We start from the raw sequence: 22596 nt of genomic DNA on the forward strand, positions 1-22596 counted from the left end.
GGGGGAATGAAAGGAAGTGGTTTACTTTCTTGTTTTGAAAAGATGACTTGGAAAATCCTCAAAAGAAAGGATGGAATCCAACAGTCCAACTTGTCTGCATACGTCTTGTACAGTAGATAGAAACACTTCAATATTCAACCTAACATACCAATTGAACCTTTATTTCATTAATTTTTATACTGTGTTATAGCAGACAAACAACTTGGATTTCATTTTGTCCCTGTTCTGTTTGTTTTTTCCCCAGGTGCTGGTGATCGTTTGATGGACCTGACATCTAGGGATGGCAGTTGGTTCCTAGAAGAGCTGTGCAGTATGAGTGGAAATGTATCCCATTTTGTAGGTTTACTAGAAGAACATCCCTTGGTGAGTTTTAATGCATCAACTTTGTATTTCATTTTTACCACAGTGTTTTATCTCATTATTGCATTTGTATTTACATATGTTACATAAATTGTATTAACAGTTAGTGAAAGTAGTGTTACATATTTCTGTGTTGAAAATCTCATTCAAACTTTTAACGGTGAATTTTTCCATCTGTATTTTCATTAGATACCAATGTCTGAAATTGTTCAGAATGTGATACAGACAGTCTCAGCTTCCAACAAAGTATACATAGCTCTACAGGTAAGTCACTTTGACAGTAGGAGGGGGTCTAGTTAGTGCAAGCCTCCAACATAGTCTACAAAGTTCTGCTGGTAAGTCACTTCGAGGCAGTGAGGGGGTGAGGGTGGAGGATGAGACTGTCCCAGCCTCTAACATAGTCCACAAAGCTCTACTTGAAAGTCACTAAGAGAGGAGGAGGATATGTGAGAAAGAGAAGGGAAGGAAAGAATGGGTCACTTGTTTATCAGTGCCTTTACTATTCTAAATTCAGATTTGATTCTGAATTACAATATTACTTTTACTGGCAATCCTAAAAAACATGAACATTAAATGTTGATAAGTAATTGTGCATGGTATTTATATTTGAATTTCAAGAATTGTCAGTTTGTCTTGTTGGGAAATCAATGACTATGCTAAGGATATCAGTGGTGACATAACGTAAGGATAAAATCATTCCTTTGTATTTCCAGGATTTGAACAATAGCTTCAGAACCATCATCTTACCAGAATCCATGAAGACTATCCAGAGTGAGGAGCCCTCAGTGTTGGATTGTATAGAGACATTAGAAGACTTCTCATTGGAGTATGGACTGCCACTAGAGGCTATACTACAACAACTAGAATTGAATCTCAAACATCTTACATTGGGAATGGAGGTGAGAGGTCAAATACACCACTATGTTAAACTTAATTTGATGTTCTTGATTTTGATATTTTAAAAGTTGATATGATGGATGGGGTCAGCTTTGTCACTTAGTTGTAACATGTCTGACATGATAGATGCATTATTTAATAATGGCTGATCAGTGGCTGAAGTATAGTTGTCAGATATTGGATGTATATGTCAGTATTTTCATCACAGATTAGGTACAGCCACTTAGAGTGACTTGCCTAACCTTATAACCTGGGTGACAACACTGCTTTCATCAGAAATATTTCATTAAGGAAGGGTTACAGAGTCACAAAATTAGTTTTTTTTTTCCCTTCTCTAGGTCAGTATTTCCATCACTGAAGTGGTGCAGGCACTCAGAGAGAAATTCCAGCATCTTATCCTACCAGTGTCTAGTAAGACAGAAATACATACGTCAGACATGACAGCTGGACAGATGTTGCTGGCTGGTTTCAATGGCCTCTTTACTCAGATAGATGCTGTTTTCAGTGAGTTACTGGACTGCTTTAACCGTCTTGTTGTCACACCAGAGTGGAATAAAATTGATGTGATTAGGGAAGCTAGATCACTGCAGTGTTATATCTTTACTGACAGCACACGACAGATTCTGGCTGATATTTTCTTCATCAAAAGATTGCAGGCTATGCAGGATTTTTTTTCACTGTGTAAGCAACATGCCTATACTTTCAAAGGTAAGCAAGGTAAACTCTGTGTGTGTGTGTGTGTGTGTGTGTGTGTGTGTGTGTGTGTGTGTGTGTGTGTGTGTGTGTGTGTGTGTGTTTGTGTGTGTTTGCATGCACGTGTACATGCATGCCAGCATGTGTCTGTCTGTCTGTCTATCTATCTATGTCTCTCATTCTTGCTTGCGCATGTGTGTACATGAACACACGTTTCGTTAACAATTCTTGGTGAAAAGGACAAAAATAAAATAAAAAGACTAGAAGTTGATAAAATAACATAATTTAGGAAGGCATTGATAAGAAATATGAATACAGGAGTCAAAGACTAGTAAAAAAAGAAGAGGAAAATTTTATGGATCCATGTATGTCATGAAAGTGAAGTTAAAAAGTGACTTGGATGTAGAGAACAAAATGAGTATTTTTATGAAATTTTATCACAAGCCACCTTATGTCAGTTTTCAGTTTTTACAAAAGACCCAAATTATTGTAATCAATAGAGACTCCTCAGTAATAGTCCTGATGGGGTGTAGAGACAACAAAATTTGAGTTTATAGGTAGATTTCTGTGTTTGTATTCAACCAGGTGATCACAGTGATATGTATCACCTATCCAATGGTGGTATGATGGTAAATGGACAAAACACTCCTCTGTACACACTGGATTCCATCGATGCATCTCTCAATCTGTATCATGATGAACAACTATCTAAACCTATCAAGAGATTCATTGCTGACTTTGTCAGGGGACAGGTCTGTACTCATTTATTTATTTATTTATTCATTCATTCATTCATTCATCCATTCATTCATTCATTCATTCATTCTTTCATCTATCCATCCATCCATTCATTCATTCATTCATTCATTCATTCATTCATTCATTCATTCATTCATTCATCCATTCATTTCTTACATCATGTATAACCATGATTTGAAGTGACAATTCAGGAATTGCTCTTCTTAGGTTCATGCATGCACTGTATGTAAAACAAAATATCTCCACCATATACACTTGTAATAGGAAATTAACCATATACATAGTTTACCTGTAATTTCCTTTCAGAGAATACTGTCATACGTGTGTACTTTTTGAATTAATTAAAGGTGATTTCAATGCTAATCAACTTTATTTATATGTCTTTGACAGTTAATTGGTCTACCATCTCAAGCCCTTGGTTACACTATCTGCCTGTATATAGATGGTTTGGGACTGGATGTTGTCGCCATGGTGAATACCAAGGATATTGGTGTGGATTGTAAAGTTTCCGTAGAGGAGATGTGTAAGAAGGCAGTTGATAAATGTATGCAGTTGAACTTCTCCTCTGGTCATCTGAGTCAAGCCAGTGCACTGACCAGTACTAGTGACACAGCATGGAAGAAGCAGGACTTGGCCAGGTATTGTATAGTTACAGAAACTCTTGAGTGTTTGTTTTATTTTGTGTGTAGATTTATACCCTTTAGCTATGAAAATGTTGACACTGTTTAACATGTATTGGATTAGCAATCCTCTATTGGAGTTGATCTTGAAAAGTTTTTAAGTTTCGGGTTCTGCCCTCTTTAAATTTTAGTCTCTGGACTGTTTCATATATTTATCTTTCTTCTGACTTCTTGTTACTTGTTGATACATTTGATGTTGATACACTTGACCTTCTTACCTCATTGTTACAGATATTGAAATTATACCGATGCTGGTATTGAAAACACAAATGAATGTCTTGCTATTTTGGCCTGTTGCATGTTATTTGATGAGATTTGTCTGCTCTGTCAGTTGTGAATGTTTGATAAGTTTTCAAAATAAAGCAAAAATACTAGTAAGTTGTGCAGAGCCTTGAGAGCAAATTTATACAGTACTACCCTTGTAAAATAGAAAAAGTCCAAGTTGTCAGTCAAATCTGTGAAAGGCATAATATTCCTTCTTTACATTTTCATTTGACTGTTGATATTAAAGACGACTTGATAGTAACATCATTGCAGCCCAGGCCAGTATACAGAGAGCACAGCTACAACTTGCAAGATATCAGTGGTTGCATGAGGATGTCCTACTGCAGAGTGGTCACCATAGCAGCCCCATCGTCACACCAACAAGATCTAATGTGATGTCAGACATCCGCAAACGAGTTCAAATGCTAACATCATTAGAAACAGCTATAAATGGAGTGCAGGAGAAATACTCAACTCTAGAGGGCAGTATACAACAGAGACTGAAGTGGGCAGCAGGTGCTAATCCATCTCTCAACTCAGTGCTGCAGAACATTGAAGAAGCAATGGAGAAGAGAACTAGCTTTGTGTCGGTAAGTAACTTGAGTTTCTAAGGAATCCATTGCAATAATTCAATGCCTGAGGGCAGTATACAGTATCATTGTCTTGGAGATGAAAATAGATTCTTTTTTCATTACAAGACCTGGCATAAAATATTTAGTAGGGTATAGAGAGTCTAAATTTAGTATTCGGTAATCTAGATGTTCACTGTTTGCAGTTCTTTGTCCTAGTGTTCAAAATGAACAAAATGTGATGAAATGGATGACATTAGCACACTTATTGAATCTCAACAGGTTAATGGCAAGAGAACCAATGATGTCATCTCTCTGTGTAATGCTATCTTACATTTTGAAGCAAGACGTACAAGAACACAGGAAGCTGTTAATGCTGACGCCAACTTCCTAACACTTCTTAAAAGGTAATTTACTCCATGCCTATTCCAGTTAGTGCACAAAGGGCATTGTGTTCCTTACTTGAATCTAAAAACTGCATAAATTTCATTTTTACCAACAGTTCAATGTAACAATGCAGTGTCTCCTCAGTAATGAGTCGTTATCTTGACCAAGATGACAATGAACGTGTCAACCAGCTGATTTGATTGTTCTACATTGTAAGTCAAGTTGTTGGCCTAAAACTACTACTTGCCATGTTTTTTTTATCCATTTCTGCACACTCGCCAGGACAATATGTGACTTTTTATCTCCCAGCATGTTCTGATCTTGCTTGTCCTCAAATCATGCTGGATTGTCTATAGCAAAGACTATGTAAACAAGTATGATAATAGTGACTAGATTCTAGATTTGACATGACAGTAAAATAACTGAACAGTATGTGCATTTTATTTTGGTGGGAGGGGGGGGGTGTGTGCTCCATACACAATATGAAATATACACCAAGATATAGAATATACAATTAAATCATTTATTTTATAGCATCATCAGAATCAAATCCAACAGTATGATGTTTTCATTGTAAAGACTTGCTGGAGCTGTTGATTGTGTTCTCAAAGGTCTTTTACCCAAATTATTGGTTTGAAATGTGGCTGTATCAAAGATAGCAAACATGTGTATCGGTATACTTCATAACCTAAACATTATACAGAATATGTACATTTCATTGAGTTGAACACGGTATTGAGTGATGTATCTAGATAAAACAGTGAATTGACACTTTTATGTACCTTGATCCCATGAATTATACAATATTTTAATATGATCAAAATTGCTCTTATACTAGAAGAAATTATTCAATTTAAAAGTCAGAATCCATCATTTCACCAGAGATACATTGTGTTTTATAACACTATAAACATATATAGATTAATTACTTTTGTCCAGTAAAATCACAAACTTCTTAGATCTGAAGATGGTAGTGACCATTTAATCCTGTGTCTATATTTTGTTAATATGTAGTAAATACTAAAGGTGTTTATAAAGTCACCAGGAGATCATACATGAGTCAACAAATACAATGAAAAACAGAACAAAAACTGTGAAAAAATTGCTCAACTTTACTGGAGTTACAAGTACACATTTTGTCCACAGTTAAAAATATGCATGTAGCAAATTTTAACCACTCCGATATAAATTGTTAGATGTTGTTTAGTAATATTAATACAGGTAATTTCAAGTTAACATGTGATTTAGAAAGCAATGACAATTTACAGAATTTCATGATATTACAGTCTCTGTGTAACTTCAAAATGGATGTGTTCTATCTTATCAATTTGTCAAAATCAGAAGAGAACTTTGTATAAAGTCAATTATCGGAACCATGATAGATTTCTTTTTCACCTCAAGTAGATATGACAGAAATAATAACAAAATCTCAAGGATCAATGTTAAATTTATCCGTATTTGGAATCAACAGGGTTTCTGAATTCATGATTTCTACATAGTGGAAATTGTTAGACTAGTTACAGCTGGAACAAAGTGTTTGTAAGGAAACTATACATAAACAGATACATTTAATGATCTTAATGGTCATTATTAACAGATTGTTTAGCCAGTTTAAGTCACGAGACAATCAATCAATGAAAAAATTTATAGAGCACCTTTATCCAATACGAGGTAGAGTGCAGAGGTGCTGTACCGTTAAATATTGAAAACTTTCGCGAACAAGTATGTTTTAAGGTTCTTCCTGAAGGCATTGACAGTGGGTGTCTGACAAGAGCACTTTACCGCTGAACACAGCAGGGTTGTGATTGCTGGGAGAGGTTTGTTTATGTTTACTCAACTATTTAGACTCCCCATTCTGTGTTTGACAGTAAATGTGATGTTATCTATCAAGTAAAACAACAACCAAAACTTACAAATAATCAACTTTGATTGTTAATGTGTATGTTACATAGTTTTCTAACAAAACTGCCTATTTTAGCTGTATGTGAAAGTTTATTCAGAAATTATGATTTTTAAATTTGAAGTAAATTACATTGGTCCTATTCTTTATGAAAACTTAAAATTTGTGATAATATTCAGTCCAATATATGGTTGAAAGTTAATGTGGAGATAAGACTGTCCACCCACACTTAATATTTTGTGGTGTTTACTAATGTGGATTGATGATTTAGGTGTCATGTCAGACAACATTTTTTTCATTCTAACTCTGATTTGACAGAGTAGTCATTTTAACATGTCTTATATAAAAGTATTATATAAAATGTGTTATTTGTAAAACTTTACATTCCTTTGTATATTTATACAACACTGTATAGTCTAGATCTGATGTAGACATCACTACTTCTATCCCGGTACTACAGTAACACTGTATAGTCTAGATCTGATGTAGACATCACTACTTCTATCCCGGTACTACAGTAACACTGTATAGTGTAGGTTTGATGTAGACATCACTACTTCTATCCCGGTACTACAGTAACACTGTATAGTGTAGATCTGATGTAGACATCACTACTTCTATCCCGGTACTACAGTAACACTGTATAGTGTAGGTTTGATGTAGACATCACTACTTCTATCCCGGTACTACAGTAACACTGTATAGTGTAGATCTGATGTAGACATCACTACTTCTATCCCGGTACTACAGTAACACTGTATAGTCTAGATCTGATGTAGACATCACTACTTCTATCCCGGTACTACAGTAACACTGTATAGTGTAGATCTGATGTAGACATCACTACTTCTATCCCGGTACTACAGTAACACTGTATAGTGTAGATCTGATGTAGACATCACTACTTCTATCCCGGTACTACAGTAACACTGTATAGTGTAGGTTTGATGTAGACATCACTACTTCTATCCCGGTACTACAGTAACACTGTATAGTGTAGGTTTGATGTAGACATCACTACTTCTATCCCGGTACTACAGTAACATTGTATAGTCTAGATCTGATGTAGACATCACTACTTCTATCCCGGTACTACAGTAACACTGTATAGTGTAGGTTTGATGTAGACATCACTACTTCTATCCCGGTACTACAGTAACACTGTATAGTGTAGGTTTGATGTAGACATCACTACTTCTATCCCGGTACTACAGTAACACTGTATAGTGTAGGTTTGATGTAGACATCACTACTTCTATCCCTGGTACTACAGTAACATTTACTGCATAATAACCCTGATGGAGTGGATGTCTTGCTCCACAATGATTATCTTACCAACTGGCTCCTCATCAGTGATACAAACACTGACAGGACGAATAGGTGGATCTGTACCACAATCAACCACACTGATGAATTTACCCAGTGAGTTGAATTTCTGTACTCGGTCATTGCCATAATCACAGACATACACATTATTGTGTTTGTCTGTAATTAGACCTTCTGGGCGTTGTAGCTGACCATTACCACTTCCAATGGAACCAAAGAAATACAGATAATCACCATCAGCACTGTATACCTTTATAGCATGACTACTAGCATCTGACACATACACATTACCCTGACTGCTTTCAATGGTGATACAGTAGGGGTTAACAAACTGACTAGCTGCATATCCCTTACTGCCAAATGATTTGATGTATACACCATTCTGACTGTATATCCTTATACAGTGTGATGTTTTATCAACCACATAAACTTTACCATTGTATGGACTAATAGCTATACCAAAGGGACCCATCAACTCAGACTTCCCAAAGCATCGGATTAATTTACCATTCTCATCACAGACAACAATCTGCTTATTCCCATAGTCTGTGGTGAAAATGGTACCATCCTCTGATACAGCAGAATATCTAGGTGAGAATTGACTGCTGAAATCAGGGAATTGAATGAATCGTTGATGCTGCCCTTGTAAACTGAATAATTGTAACCTGTAGTTATCCTGATCACCCACTATCATACTCCCACTCTTTGTCATGGTTACCCCCCAGGGCCAGTGGAGCTGCCCATTCCCTGAACCCTTCCCTCCAAATTTACGTACCAACCTTTCCTGTGGCACAACCTTGACATTGACAGGTGACCCCTTTACTGGTTTCTCACAAACTGACACTGACAATTGATAATCTCCTTCTATCTCTATCTGACTCTTTAATGAGAATGTTCCATCTCTATTGTGTCTTACTGTCATGTCTTGCGTCTTCTTATCCGGTGTCTTCATCTCAGCTTTGATTTCAGGTTTATGTCTTGACCCCATCTGTCTCCTCATTTCATTATGTTTGGCAGTCAGTGTTACATGTATCTCTTCACCAACTCTTGCCAACTTTGGAACATCGGTTAGACACATGTCAGGTATGAGTTGTACAGTTCCAAGTGGCGTAGATTGACAGAAGTCATCGTTACCATGGAATTCCATGTAGTCATCCTCCACTGGTCCAGTCTCTGTCTCCATTCTCATCAACTGCAGAGTCTGGGCCACCATACCTTTCCTTGCTGACATCATCTGTACTGCATTCCCATAATGCATCAGGTGTTCAGCATACTCTATGGCATTAGTCAGGTCTTTCTCTGTACCATCCAACCCTTTCAGTTGTGCTGTCAGGTTTGTTTGTCGTCTCTTGTATTCATCCGTCATCTCTTTCAACACCATCCTTCCATTCTCATCTATTCTTTTGATGATCTCTTCTTTAACTTTCGGGATGTGTTTGTTTACCTTGGTCTGTTCAGTTTTGTAGCATCTATCCAGTGATTCTGTTGTTTGCTGCACTGTAGTTTTGCTGGTGTTAATGTGTTTTTCCTTCTCCTTCATCTTGTTAACAATGTCTGCTAGTTCTTTAGTAAAGCCAGCAGCTGCATCCTTCAAATAACTACACTGGTGTTCTGGTCTTGGGTGATCCACTACAGTGCACTCTAAACATATGATCTTTTCACACGAATCACAGTAGAATTTGACCTGGTTGTCAGGGTGACTGGTACAGTAGATTGGGGATAGAACTGAGGTGGGGTCATCGACCTTTGCACTCTCATATTCTTCAATGGGTAGGATAGAGTGTGTACGTGTTGTTGGTAGAATCTTGTGTGTTCGAGAACATGTATCACAAAGAGAGACAGCACAGTCAAGACACCTCACCCTGACCTCCCCTTCTTGACAACCTTGGCATTTCTTCTCTTTTGCTGATTCTATGTCTCGTTGGTGGAACTGTATTACCAATTCATTTACAAAGAGGTTGTTGGACAGTTCTTCCACTCCTCCCACTGTAGAATGAGTTCTTCTACAAAGAGGGCATATTAGCTTCCCTGTTTCCTGTATCAGTGTTTCTAAACAATCGGCACAAAAACTGTGCAAACATGGCAGCATCTTAGCATTCTTGTACCTCCCAGAACAAATCCTGCATAGGAGAAAATGCTCGTCAATTTTCTCCAAAAATGTAGGCTTGGCTGTCGCCATTGTGGTCACCTACAATAAGGCTATAGTATGTTATCAGAACTCCCCAAGGCGAACCTTTTATAAGTCATTTCTCAGAGAGTAAAGGTGAGAGTATGCTTAACTGGCAGTATGACTGAACAGCCATATTGTATAAAACCATGGACTTAAATGACCCTGTTGTTGTCATGTGACTGGATTCCTGGAGTTGGCTTGTTACCAGGTAATTTGAGGTAGTGGGAATTCCCCATGAATATTATGTACAGTATGGTGAAGGATTGGCAAACAAAGTGAAAGAAAACAGTTTTATGGCTATAAGTAATACAGTTTTCAGTTTATGATGACCAAACAATAGAAATACAACAGAAATCATAAACCCTGAAACAAAACATCGTCTGGCTCAACAAAAATCTCATTAACAAAGCTACATTCTATCGGCTGGCTAGACAAAAATCTTACCAACAGCATTTCGTCAATTGTCTGGCATGACAAACATCTTTACCGATATTGTTACACTTTCTTTGCATGAGCTACCATTATCTTCAGGAGATCAACACCAAATTCATATGTCTCGCCTGGTAAACCTTAGGTCTGGCACGTTCTTTGATATTTTTGAGACAGTCAATTGACTAAAATGTATCAATTGTAGTTCAGTTCTTGTTGTGCCAGAACTTGTGGAAATATTAATTAGATTGTTGTCGAGCCAGACGAGAACATTTACAACATCAAAGAGATATTTTGTCTGGTCAGACAAAAACTGGCAATGTTAATGAGATTTTTGTCGAACCAGGCGACGTTTTGTTTCACAGTTTGTGATTTCCATTGTCAATGATAAAGTGATATTTGACAGTCTCGTGAATGATGTTGTAATAAAATTTAGACATTTTTAGAATAATTTATTGTGACTATACAGTTGACTAAGTTAGATACAAAGTGAAAGAAGTGGTTTTGTATGAATTAAGAACAGAAAGAGTAGAGTAGAAATTTATTAACTGCTAAAGAAAAACAAACAAGGTTTCTTGAAAAAAATGACAGAAATTAAAAATGTGAAAATTGTTGTAAATTTCTTTGTAGAGTATATAACAGGTCTGCTTTACTAGGGAGGTCAAAGGTCAAATTGTTATAAGTGACATTCACTTTCTCAAATTACAAATGTAACATGAAATAAGGTTTATACAAACAAAATACTAATTTAGATAGGTAAAAAACAAAGAAATATGCAAACCAAATGAAAATTATGACAAATTTTTTTCAAAGATTTTTTGATTTGTTTATCAATATCATTCAGTTTGAAATAATGATTTATTGTAGTTTATCAACAAGAAATACAATGAAGTAAAAAGTGCCTTACACTAGAAACTATGATAAAGACTAACTATATAAGTGTACATCATAACAAAGATGTTAACCCCCCCCCTCCCAATTTTTGACCTTTGACCTTTTGGTATAATGTCAAAATCAAGTGCATATTGAAGACACCTGTAAGATGGAATGAGTAACTTGATAAAACTAAGGAAACGAAAAAAGTTACATATTTGTTGTAATTTAGCACCAATTTTACCTCTTTATAGAAGTGGTGGTGCATTTAAATTTAACAATACCAACTTACCATTGTTTTCTATCCTTTTAATCAGCTGTAGCTACCTCCAACATTGAGCACTTGAAAGAAGGGATGCAACTCTCTATAAATTTGTGATACTGGGGTATAATATTACATCATGATTTTAACTGTATTTGTGTACATAGATGTGAAGAAACTTGTAAGTTGGCTGAGTCCTGTGATAGTACAGTTTCTGCTATTGAAGAGAAGTTTGTCAAACTAAAGCCACCTAATGCATCTATGCCTATTGGTGATGTCTGGATGAAAGCACTGCTGGAAGCCATACAGAAAGAACTGAAGAACAATAAATATCTAACCAAGCAGAAAGAGTCTCATTTGAGACAAAGAAAGGTGGGTGAGATATATGTGGTCATACCCCAGACATCTGTACTAGACTATTTAACAAAGAAAGGTGGGTGAGATATATGTGGTGATACCCCTGATATCTGTACTAGACTATTTAACAAAGAAAGGTGGGTGAGATATATGTGGTGATATCCCTGTTAACAAGAGGATGCAGGTTATCAAAAAATGTGTATTTACATTCGCCATGCTATTCTAGACCACACCAATGTAGGACACAATTTTTTGTTTGAAAGGTAAAGGTTTATTGTAAAGGTCTATTACATTCACCACATGACCTCTATCCCAGACCATGCCACATAAAAGGCACGTTTTATGAAAGGTCTATTACATTCACCACATGACCTCTATCCCAGACCATGCCACATAAAGGGCATGTTTTCTGAAAGGTCAATTACAATCACCACATGACCTCTATCCCAGACCATGCCACATAAAAGGCACGTTTTATGAAAGGTCTATTACATTCACCACATGACCTCTATCCCAGACCATGCCACATAAAGGGCACATTTTCTGAAAGGTCTATTACATTCACCACATGACCTCTATCCCAGACCATGCCACATAAAAGGCACGTTTTCTGAAAGGTCTATTACATTCACCACATGACCTCTATCCCAGACCATGCCACATAAAGGGCACATTTTATGAAAGGTCCATTACATTTAGCCATAACACACTCTTACGTTCATTACCACAATAGTGTAGTATGTTTTTAGAAAGGTCTATTATACAATATTTGTTATATTTAGGACAAAGAAAGTTTGTTGTCAAATGTGTCGCCTCATCCTTTGGTAAACTTTATATGTCTATTTACATGTGATTGTTGTGTTATGTTTAGGAAGCACTGAAGGCTCAGTTTCTGATCGTCAAGGCAACCATCACTACACATCACAAGTTGATCTCTGATGTGAAGCACATGTTGAAATCGATGGCCAGGGAGGAGGACGCCACCAATGGTGACACACAGAGAGGACAAGTCAGGAAGTTCACCACTGAATACAAAGCATTTTCTGAAAGCTTTGCCAATATGTTGAAGAAAGTATCAGAGTGTAAGTATTGTTGCTGTTGGAGAGTGTTTGTTTATTTCAGTTTGTAGTGCTGAAGATGATGGAGAGTGTTAGCAAACGTTTGTTTATTACAGTTTGTAGTGCTGAAGATGATGGAGAGTGCTAATAAATATTTGTTTATTTCAGTTTGTAGTGCTGAAGATGATGGAGATTATAACATAGATGAGTTTATATCAGTAATGGCAGAACTATCAGATACAGGACAGAGGTAAATACAAATTATATATCGTCATTGTTTGTAGACCTTGAATGAGACAGTAATGTCAGTTAACAAGAATATTGACAGCTAGTGTGGAAATACAACAACCAGTGTAAATTACTTAGACAAGTCTACAGATGAAATGATACAAGAATGTTATATATGATCGTATTTTTGACTTGTTTGTTTCTTTTCTTGTATATTCAAAGCTGTTTAATTATTTGTTTGTTTAAATTTTAGTGTGAATTACCAACTACATGTATTACCAAAACATTCTATTGAAGTCCATGTCACACATTCACTTTAGTGTTTATGTTATCATTGGAGTCTTAAGGATCAGATAGACCCATTCCTTTGTTCAGGACTAACTTTTTCTATAACTCTGCTACACAACTCTTATGCTTTATCCCAATCTGACATAAACTTGAGATGGTAGTGGTTCCAGTGTCATTAGTTTTCCTTCAATTGAAACGTGACTGAAACTTGATATGAATTAGATTTGGTTTATGTTACATATGTATAGGCACACTGTACATTGATTAACCAAAACCTTTGCAGGAAGCAAAATACTTCTGCAATATGCAAATTGATAATGAATATTCATGAATCAGTATATAACCAAGTGAGACAAAAGATGCAGTCTTTTCCCTTGGCCACTGTTAAACCATGGAAGTAGAACCCCAGGAAGGACAACTGGTCATAGATCAAAGGGACAGTCATCGCCTCCGCTGTTTGCTAAGAAAACAAGTTTCTTTTCGTAGTACTGGGGTGTGAACAGCAACTTTTAAAGATCGTAACAAGCTTAGCATATTGATGAGGGCGTCCAGGTTTTGTTCGGGTGTTCTCGACTATTATCGGTAGCGTCATGACGCATCATTGATCTAAACATGGCCATCGACAAGCAATTCTGTGGCATGGCATGCGTGACTTCTGACTTTGACTATGAGGAAAATTCTTTCAACACGAACGATGCTGATACTATTGAAAGTGCTATTGTGGAAGAGGGGTGTTTTTGTGTATGTAAGGGCCCGGAGTCGGGCTCAATGATAACGTGTGACGGCGAAGGTTGTCATGTTGGAAATAAACATAAACAATCGGGTGTGATCACAACATTAGGCGTAATAACCTTGAAAATCGGCGACTTTTGACAGCCATTTGAAGCTTTGCAGCAATCTGCAGCTAAAAGATTTTGGTGTCATCGGAAAGCTTATAATCAGCGCTTCAAATTTTACTAAGACACTTCTTTCGGAGATTGTCGCGAAGAAAACAGTCGGGAGGTGGAATTAACTCACAAAAAATGGCATGGAAGTTAAAAATCTTCATAACTTATCTAGTTGTCGCCCGATTTTCAAATGTTTGGTACGACCAAGCTCGTAGTGACACTATCTAACTGCTGAAACACTCTGCGCAGTCGCATTGACCCCCATATTCAACTGCGCTTGCATAGCAACGACCCTGGCTTTTGGAACGCCTTAACAACAGAAGAAGGGCGTTCTTGAACCGCGGAGGCGATGACTGTACAAAAGGGACTCAACACAATAGAGACAAAGGGATTAACTTGGTCTAAAACAAAAGATTTTAAATCGGATTAAGCCAGTTGTCCTTCCTGGGGTTCTACTTCCATGGTTAAACCAAGAAGTAAAGGAGTGATGAGAGCGGTGAGAAGGAGGGAGATATTGACGGATGTTGGCAATACATGTGTGACTTTCACCCACCCACGCACCCACCCTAAGGATAACATCACTTTGCTTGGGATTACCACCATTAACATCTCAGTTCCAATACTTAATACAATAGGTAGTATCCTGAAGCTTTAAATAATATCTTATTTGCAACCTTTTGTTCCATTGTAGAATCTGTGAAGACCTGATTGGCCTTGCTACGCCTATACTAGCCAAGAAAGCTGACAATGACACTGGACAACAACCCAGCTTTGCTTCAGGTAAGAATCTTTCATTTTGTAGGGATCAGAGTTTGTCTGTTACCAAATATGTCTTTGGATATTCTGGTGTCTGTTATTCTATGTATGTAGACCATGATAACAATAATCCAAGTGATAAGAAGTGATCACATTTATGGATTGAGTTACCTTGTAGGCAGAGAAAATTTACTGTGAAAAATAGGAGATTATGTAGAGGAGTTTGAGTGCAGACAGATATTAATTAAATTGCCTACATGTGTGACTTTAATAATGGTCACTGATATTGAAAGTGGTGCCTTAAGCATGTGTACACTGTCTTGACAAGTCATTACGAGATATAGGAGTGATGAACACTACAGTATGATCAAATGTTTAGCTTCTGTACCAGTCAATAGCATGGTGAAGGAGACTGACATATATATACTGAGAGATGTTATAGTACAGGTCTATGTTGATTATATGGTTGTTTTGAACTAATGTAAATCTGGTATCGTGTAGAAGGATTGATACAGTGTGTCTGTCTGGTGTATCCAGGGTAATAGTATAATGACTATGGTGATAGAAATTCTAATATAGAATGTGGAAATACTAACAATGGCATGACTGTTTTACAGCTCTGAAAAGTAGTAAAGAGAAAGAGAACAGTGAAGACAGTAAAGATATGAAAGAGAATCAGATAGGTAGTAGTAGTAATGAGAATAAAAATAGAGCTGTATCACCCAGCAGACCACCACTACTACCACAGAAAGCCACAGCAGCAGACACCACCCCACCAACCCCTCCATCAGTTACAAGGACATCCGGTATGTCTTCATTTTTATTTAGTTCAGCATAATTTTCAAAATTTGCAAAATGGTGTCCTTCCTCCATCTTTGCATCAGTTTTTTGTACTTCGACAAAATGGCATTTTATTATGAATTGAAATTAGACTTTCCATATGAGTTGTCAAGTAATTTCTTCAGTTAAAAACATTGACAATATAACTATTTGATTCTCATTCTAATATATTGTAAATTTCTATTGTTGTCAGCTCCAACCCAACCCCGTGCCTCCCTGTCAGTGATGAGAGACCCAAGAACTGGCAAAGCTATTCAAATGCGTAATTCCTATGCAGTCAGTGTATGGCGTAGAGTCAAGGCTAAGTTGGATGGGCGTGATCCTGAATCTTCTAAAAGATTATCCGTGGCTGAGCAGGTACAGATTTTTTTTCCCATAATTTTCATACATATCGTAGAGATTAGTAGTTTTTTCTGCCATAATCATGTCCATTCAGGGCCGGACATTGTGTCTAAGTTGTTAGTTAGTTGAAATGAATTGCAGATATGAAAGTCTGAATGTTTGTGGATGTATTGCTCAGTGTATTGAAAAATCTAGTAACGCTGTCAGGAGATAAAAAATCTCTTACATTATTTGATGTTGATTTCTGTGTGGTGAGTTTTCTTTACAAATATAAGACAAAAGACAAATTCACCACTGAACCCCCCCCCCCCAATATCACACAAATTTCATAGTGTCCCCAAAATATTTGCACCCCTAAATTTGTGCCAAACATAGCAGTGATACTCCTTGTTGCTAAGCAAATTTCTCAACTTTTTTTTTCGTTAATGATTGTGTTTGAAATAAATTTCTTCTCTGTGTGTGTTTTCTTCAGGTGGACTTTGTCATCCGAGATGCCACAAATTTTGATAATTTAGCTCAGCTATACGAGGGATGGACTGCCTGGGTGTGAAAGCATAGTGCAACCTGCTCCATGACGGAGCAAGATCTAAACTACATATGCTCAGTATCAAAACGAAAAACAAGGGCAAGCCTCCAGTCTAGGCGAGGTTCCTTCAAATACTGAGAAAATTCTATAACAAAAAAAAACAAACACTACTGCCACCGCTGTAATCCACACAGTTCAGGCAGGGGTATCTATTACTAAGGCGACCAGTAATCGACGACAAAACAAAAAACCCAGAGCGCCATAGCTTGGGCCCAGTTTTGGGGGAGGTCGTCAAGGTAACGCACCAATCTTTGTGGAGATCTCTGGTAATACTCTATACCAACCAGAGTCTTTACACAACTATGCTAGGAAACAATGCAGACATATCACAATTCAAATAAATAGAACGAATGAATGAATGACAGTAGAAAGGGAAGAAATGCTATCATGCGGTTTTCCCAAAGGAATGTTTAAATCTAACTTAGTTTTTTGTTGATTTCTTCAAAAAAAATAAGATCATCTGCAGTTTTCTGGTGACGAAAACATTTGACTGTTCTCTTGATAGATAGGATTATATGCCAGAAGAGACAATCCATTCTTGTAATATGCTAGTTGCAAGTACAAACACCAAATTACTTATATCACCGAAAAAAAAAAATCAAAGTTTTGATTTAGCTAATCCAGCAGTTATGTAACAACAAGTCAGATGCTCAAGAAAATAAAAATACATATACTAAACCCAGGATACTAAAATTTTCAAAATATTTCAAATTCTATCGCACCCTGATAATCCAGCACTCAGTGCTGTAGAGCTAAGATTTTTCTAAACCAAGTGTATCTCGAAGTACGCAGATGCCAATGCAGGATCCGTAGAAAGAGATACTTTTCAGTGTCACTTCAGTCTAAAAAAATGGAAATTTCAGCACCAACTACACTTAATGAATGCTTCTTCTAAAATAACATCATTAAAAAATTCATGAAAGATAAAGTTTCACGCTGTGAAAAAAAATGATAAGAAAGCCGTTAGATGTTACATTCATTTTTTGAGTTTTGTATTTTGTAGTGAGTGATGTAGAAATATACTTGCCACCGACCTATAGTTGTGGTTGTTCCATCGTATGGTTATGTAGAGTTGTTAAAAAAGACGTATTGGCTAAAATTATCTCATCCATTGTCAAATTTCTTTTTACTCCTACCTACATTACTAGCTTGTTATTATCCAAACATACCAGTAGATAGTTATGGGGTATACGGTATAGTACTTTACAAACTTTTCGTCTTGCACGCTGTATGTTGTCTACTTTTATGTAGCGATGTCTGTTTTGGTCTGTGTTATGTCAAAGGTTACAAGTCAAAGATCATGTTACTCGTGTCAAAGGTCATCATAATTCCTTTTCCAGACACTCATGTCAAATTCTTTCAATGCTGAGTGTGACATGTTGTGTAGATTTTAGCACTTATCCACACATATCGTCATATTAAGCACACTTTTGTCTCTATCAGTTATGTTACATTTGGTATTGAAAAAGGAAAAGACTTTTTAATCACCAGTCAGTTCAGCATAGTCCAAACCAAGTCTGTCCTCAGAGAGAACAACCAATGATTGATATATATAGTGGTATCTCAATACTGTATAGAAAGTGTATTTCTGTATAGAACCTCAGTAATGGATACAGAAATGTGGTCTAAAGTAAGTTTGATCTCATCGTCACCTGTTGAATTTTAGCTGGGAAACTCTATGACTGATACAATAGTAAATACAGTAGATAATAGATGAACATGCCTCCAACTCATTGATAGCTAAAGGCCATGCCTTACTGAGTACTCTAGGTAGCCACCAGGACTCCATAGAGTGGTGGTCTCCGGTCTGTGGTTTCACTAAATAAGTGGGGTTCTCCCCAGGCCATCATGGAGTGGTGGTCTCCGATCTGTGATTTCACTAAATAAGCGGTAGAGTGGTGATCTCCAGTCTGTGGTTTCACTAAATAAGTGGCGTTCTCCCCAGGTCATCATAGCGTGGTGATCTCCAGTCTGTGATTTCACTAAATAAGCGGAGTTCTCCCCAGGCCGTAATAGAGTGGTGGTCTCCAGTCTGTGATTTCACTAAATAAGCGGGGTGCTCCCCAGGCAATAACAGAGTGGTGGTCTCCAGTCTGTGGTTTCACTAAATAAGCGGGGCTCTCCCCAGGCCATAACAGAGTGGTGGTCTCCAGTCTGTGGTTTCACTAAATAAGCGGGGCTCTCCCCAGGTCATCATAGCGTGGTGGTCTCTGGTCTGTGATTTCACTAAATAAGCGGGGGTTCTCCCCAGGCCATAACAGAGTGGTGGTCTCCAGTCTGTGATTTCACTAAATAAGCGGGGTTCTCCCCAGGCCATAACAGAGTGGTGGTCTCCAGTCTGTGATTTCACTAAATAAGCAGCGTTCTCCCCATACTGTAATAGAGTGGTGGTCTCCAGTCTGTGATTTCACTAAATAAGTGGCGTTCTCCCCATACCGTAATAGAGTGGTGGTCTCCAGTCTGTGATTTCACTAAATAAGTGGCATTCTTCCCAGGTCGTAATAGAGTGGTGGTCTCCAGTCTGTGATTTCACTAAATAAGTGGTAGAGTGGTGGTCTCCAGTCTGTGATTTCACTAAATAAGCGGGTTCTCCCCAGGCCATAACAGAGTGGTGGTCTCCAGTCTGTGATTTCACTAAATAAGCGCGGTGCAACCCTGGCATTTCAACCAATACACAGGGTTCTCTCTAGGCCTCTATAGAATAATGGGTTCCACTTTGTGATTTCATCTAGTAATCAAGGTTCTTCCTTGGCTGTTAAAGAGTCATTTCACCTAGTACAGGGTCTTATACCCTGACCATTGTTGAGTAGTGGGTTCCACCTTGAGATTCTATCTAAAAACGTAGGGTTCTGTCCAGGCCAATATGGAGTACGAAGTGGGTTCTATCCTGTGCTTGTTTGCAATGTCACTGTTTGAATTTTGGAGGACCTGGGTTCTTCTCAACGTTACCACTCAATACCAGTAAACTATTCTATTCTGTACTATTTAATCAAATGTTTGTAGTCAGGGTTCTACTTTGCTGTTCTTCAGTGGGAAGTTCTACCCTGTGATTTCACCCCAAAATTTAATTTCTACTCAAACCATTACAAAGTTACAGGTTCAACTTTGTAATTCAATCCTGGTCTTGTAACTGAGGTCCCATAGGAAAGATTAGATAAACATATCAATATACACCATCCCACATTAAACAGATCTCAACATCAAGTAGACAGAGATGGTTTGGACTTAGCTGAACTTGACAACCATAGTTGAAAATTGTGGCGTACGTACTTGCTTACAATGTACATGAACTGAACTACATGCACATGTATGTCTTGTTGTAGTTGCAGTGAGTAGTGCCGTGTGTCACCGATATACAGATTTCTTTGGCTCCTGATAGACAGACATGTGACTGACATGTGACCTGACAAAATGTAAATTACCCATCATGGAAGTTGTGTAACTGCTTAGTAATATAATTTTATGAATGTTTAGTATGGTTTGAAATGTTAGGAAAAATGGCGTTACTACTGTATCTTGTTCTTGTTCACAATAGTACTCTCTTCCTTGTTTGAAAGCACAAACCTTTGTTCCTCTTCCATAGTTTGACATGAATAAGTTGTAATCATTTTGGGCTGTTATTAAAACTATTCCAGCTACTGTGCAGAAATAAGTTTATATTGGTACTTTTAAGAACGGTTTTAGCCACACCAAATCTACAAGACTCATTCTGTCCATGTTTCAACCCAACAGAACACAAATTACAGTGAGTTATAAAATAACACTTTTATAGATGAAATGAAACCACAGCCTCTTGGCAGTACATCTTGGACAATGCCAGAAAGAGGCGAGTGGTTTATGTATAAGTGTATTACACAAAATTAGTGTAAATTTGACAATACAGTGCTGAAGTGTACATACCTGAAGTGTATGTGCTGAGTTCAAATACATGACAGTGATGTGACATATCCTACATCTCACAAGACGTTCTAAGTCACATCTGCTTTCAGTGACTGTTGCAATGATAAAATAGAGTTGATGTATGCTGCAAGTTGTAAAACAGGCTGCCAGACACTTTTCTGCATTTGATGTTCCATGTATGAGAAATAATGCAGTATAAACCACCATGTCTAATGAAAAATATGTAATATAAGCCTGTATATGTAGCCCAATGTTTGTTGACACTTTCTGATGTTTTGCACATAACACCCAACATAATCTGTAAAGTATGTCATATTTGGGGCGCCCTCACACATCTACCAACTCCTTTGTAGAGCAAGATGACTGACTGACAAGATGGATCTTGCAGTCTATAACCAATAGCACTGTAAGGACAGAAGATTGAAGTTGCTGTAGTCAGTGTATCGTTGAAACTTATCAAGTCATGTACTAGAAGATTCAGGAATTTTTATTTTATTTTTTGTAGTTTTTACTTTGTTAAAACCAGCCTTATTGTGATAGATTGTGTTGAAAGTCACCTTCACTATCAGGTCAAAGTTCATCAACTACATACTCTTGATTTACATCAAATAGTTGAGGAATGTATTACATAATCACTGTTGGCAGATATAAATAGGTTGAAAATGTTGAGAGAAAAAAGTTGAAAAAAGTGTGAATGTAGGTGCCTTCTCCAGCAATGAATGGGGAATATAAATGTTGGAGAAATACATCAAGGTGACTTACAGGAAATGTCATACTTTGTCATACAGGTTTGTATGGTTTGGGTTCCTCTGTTCTATGTTTTCTTCTCTGTAACATGAACTGTTATCACAAATTTGTTGTTTCACTCTGAGTGCTGGTTTGTGTAATCTTTTCTATGTTTTATGTTGTATTATTATGTTGATGGGATGGTTATTTGTGATTTTACTTTTCTTTACAAAGTGTTTAAACATTGTCCTTATTGTATTAGATTAATAGTAGTTGTGTTCAATAAAATTACCTTGCAAAATCACAAAACGCTACATGATTGTGTGTGTCTGTGTTAAGTATGTACACGGTGTCAAGTTCAACCAGCTCTAACTTGAAACCAACCATCCTGAAAATAGGCCGCCCTCAAGTGTCATGAATATTAAAACGTTTTGTTTTTATAGTTTGACAATAGTGCAGTCATGTTCCTACATTTGTTCCATTACTTTGAAAGACAACAGATTGTACAGGTTGGCCACTAGGAGTGCTGTTCTGAGGTACATTTTTGACCCAAAGTGAGGGTCATGATAGTTGAGTAATATCAAGCCTCCTGTGAAAAAAAATCTTCATTTTCCAATATTTCATGAGAAAGTTGGCATTCTACTAGCTTTTTTTTCTGGTGACATAACTTTAAGGAACTCTTAGAGTTGTTTTGACCTCATTTTGCTGACTTGTTCATGATGTTACTTTTTCTTCTTGTGACACTTCTTTTGAAAATGTCAACTCTGATATCCAGAATAGGGTATATTGCACCTCGTGATCACAAAACGTGACATAATGGAATGGGACATTGGTTGCCCAAAGTCTACGATATACTGTGTTATGTACATAACTGGAGTTGTAATAAAACATTCCCCATACAGACATTCATGAAAAAAAGTCACACAAAATAAAACAATGAATACTGTAATTTGTTAAAATTGTTATTTTTAATGAAAAAACTCTGATTCTTAGACCATAATTATTCAAATTTACAAATCATTTAATTATGATGTAAATTATTGACATTATTTTATACAA

General features: G+C 37.0%; 1 protein-coding gene across 1 annotated transcript in view; it reads left to right on the forward strand.

Moving 5' to 3' along the window:
• LOC144435772 (serine/threonine-protein kinase SMG1-like) overlaps positions 1 to 21824 on the forward strand; it is a 71689-nt gene extending 49865 nt beyond the window's left edge. The window contains exons 56-70 of the mRNA XM_078124391.1: positions 245 to 363; positions 550 to 624; positions 1074 to 1259; positions 1596 to 1965; positions 2536 to 2702; positions 3100 to 3347; positions 3901 to 4243; positions 4505 to 4629; positions 11737 to 11941; positions 12798 to 13008; positions 13153 to 13234; positions 15079 to 15167; positions 15761 to 15949; positions 16177 to 16340; positions 16798 to 21824. Coding sequence (XP_077980517.1) covers positions 245 to 363; positions 550 to 624; positions 1074 to 1259; positions 1596 to 1965; positions 2536 to 2702; positions 3100 to 3347; positions 3901 to 4243; positions 4505 to 4629; positions 11737 to 11941; positions 12798 to 13008; positions 13153 to 13234; positions 15079 to 15167; positions 15761 to 15949; positions 16177 to 16340; positions 16798 to 16875 — 2651 coding nt within the window. The 3' untranslated portion in view covers positions 16876 to 21824. The remainder of the gene's footprint in view (positions 1 to 244; positions 364 to 549; positions 625 to 1073; positions 1260 to 1595; positions 1966 to 2535; positions 2703 to 3099; positions 3348 to 3900; positions 4244 to 4504; positions 4630 to 11736; positions 11942 to 12797; positions 13009 to 13152; positions 13235 to 15078; positions 15168 to 15760; positions 15950 to 16176; positions 16341 to 16797) is intronic.
• Positions 21825 to 22596: the final 772 nt, after the last annotated feature.

Source organism: Glandiceps talaboti, chromosome 5 (genome assembly GCF_964340395.1).
Source record: "Glandiceps talaboti chromosome 5, keGlaTala1.1, whole genome shotgun sequence".
Classification (NCBI taxonomy): domain Eukaryota; kingdom Metazoa; phylum Hemichordata; class Enteropneusta; family Spengelidae; genus Glandiceps; species Glandiceps talaboti.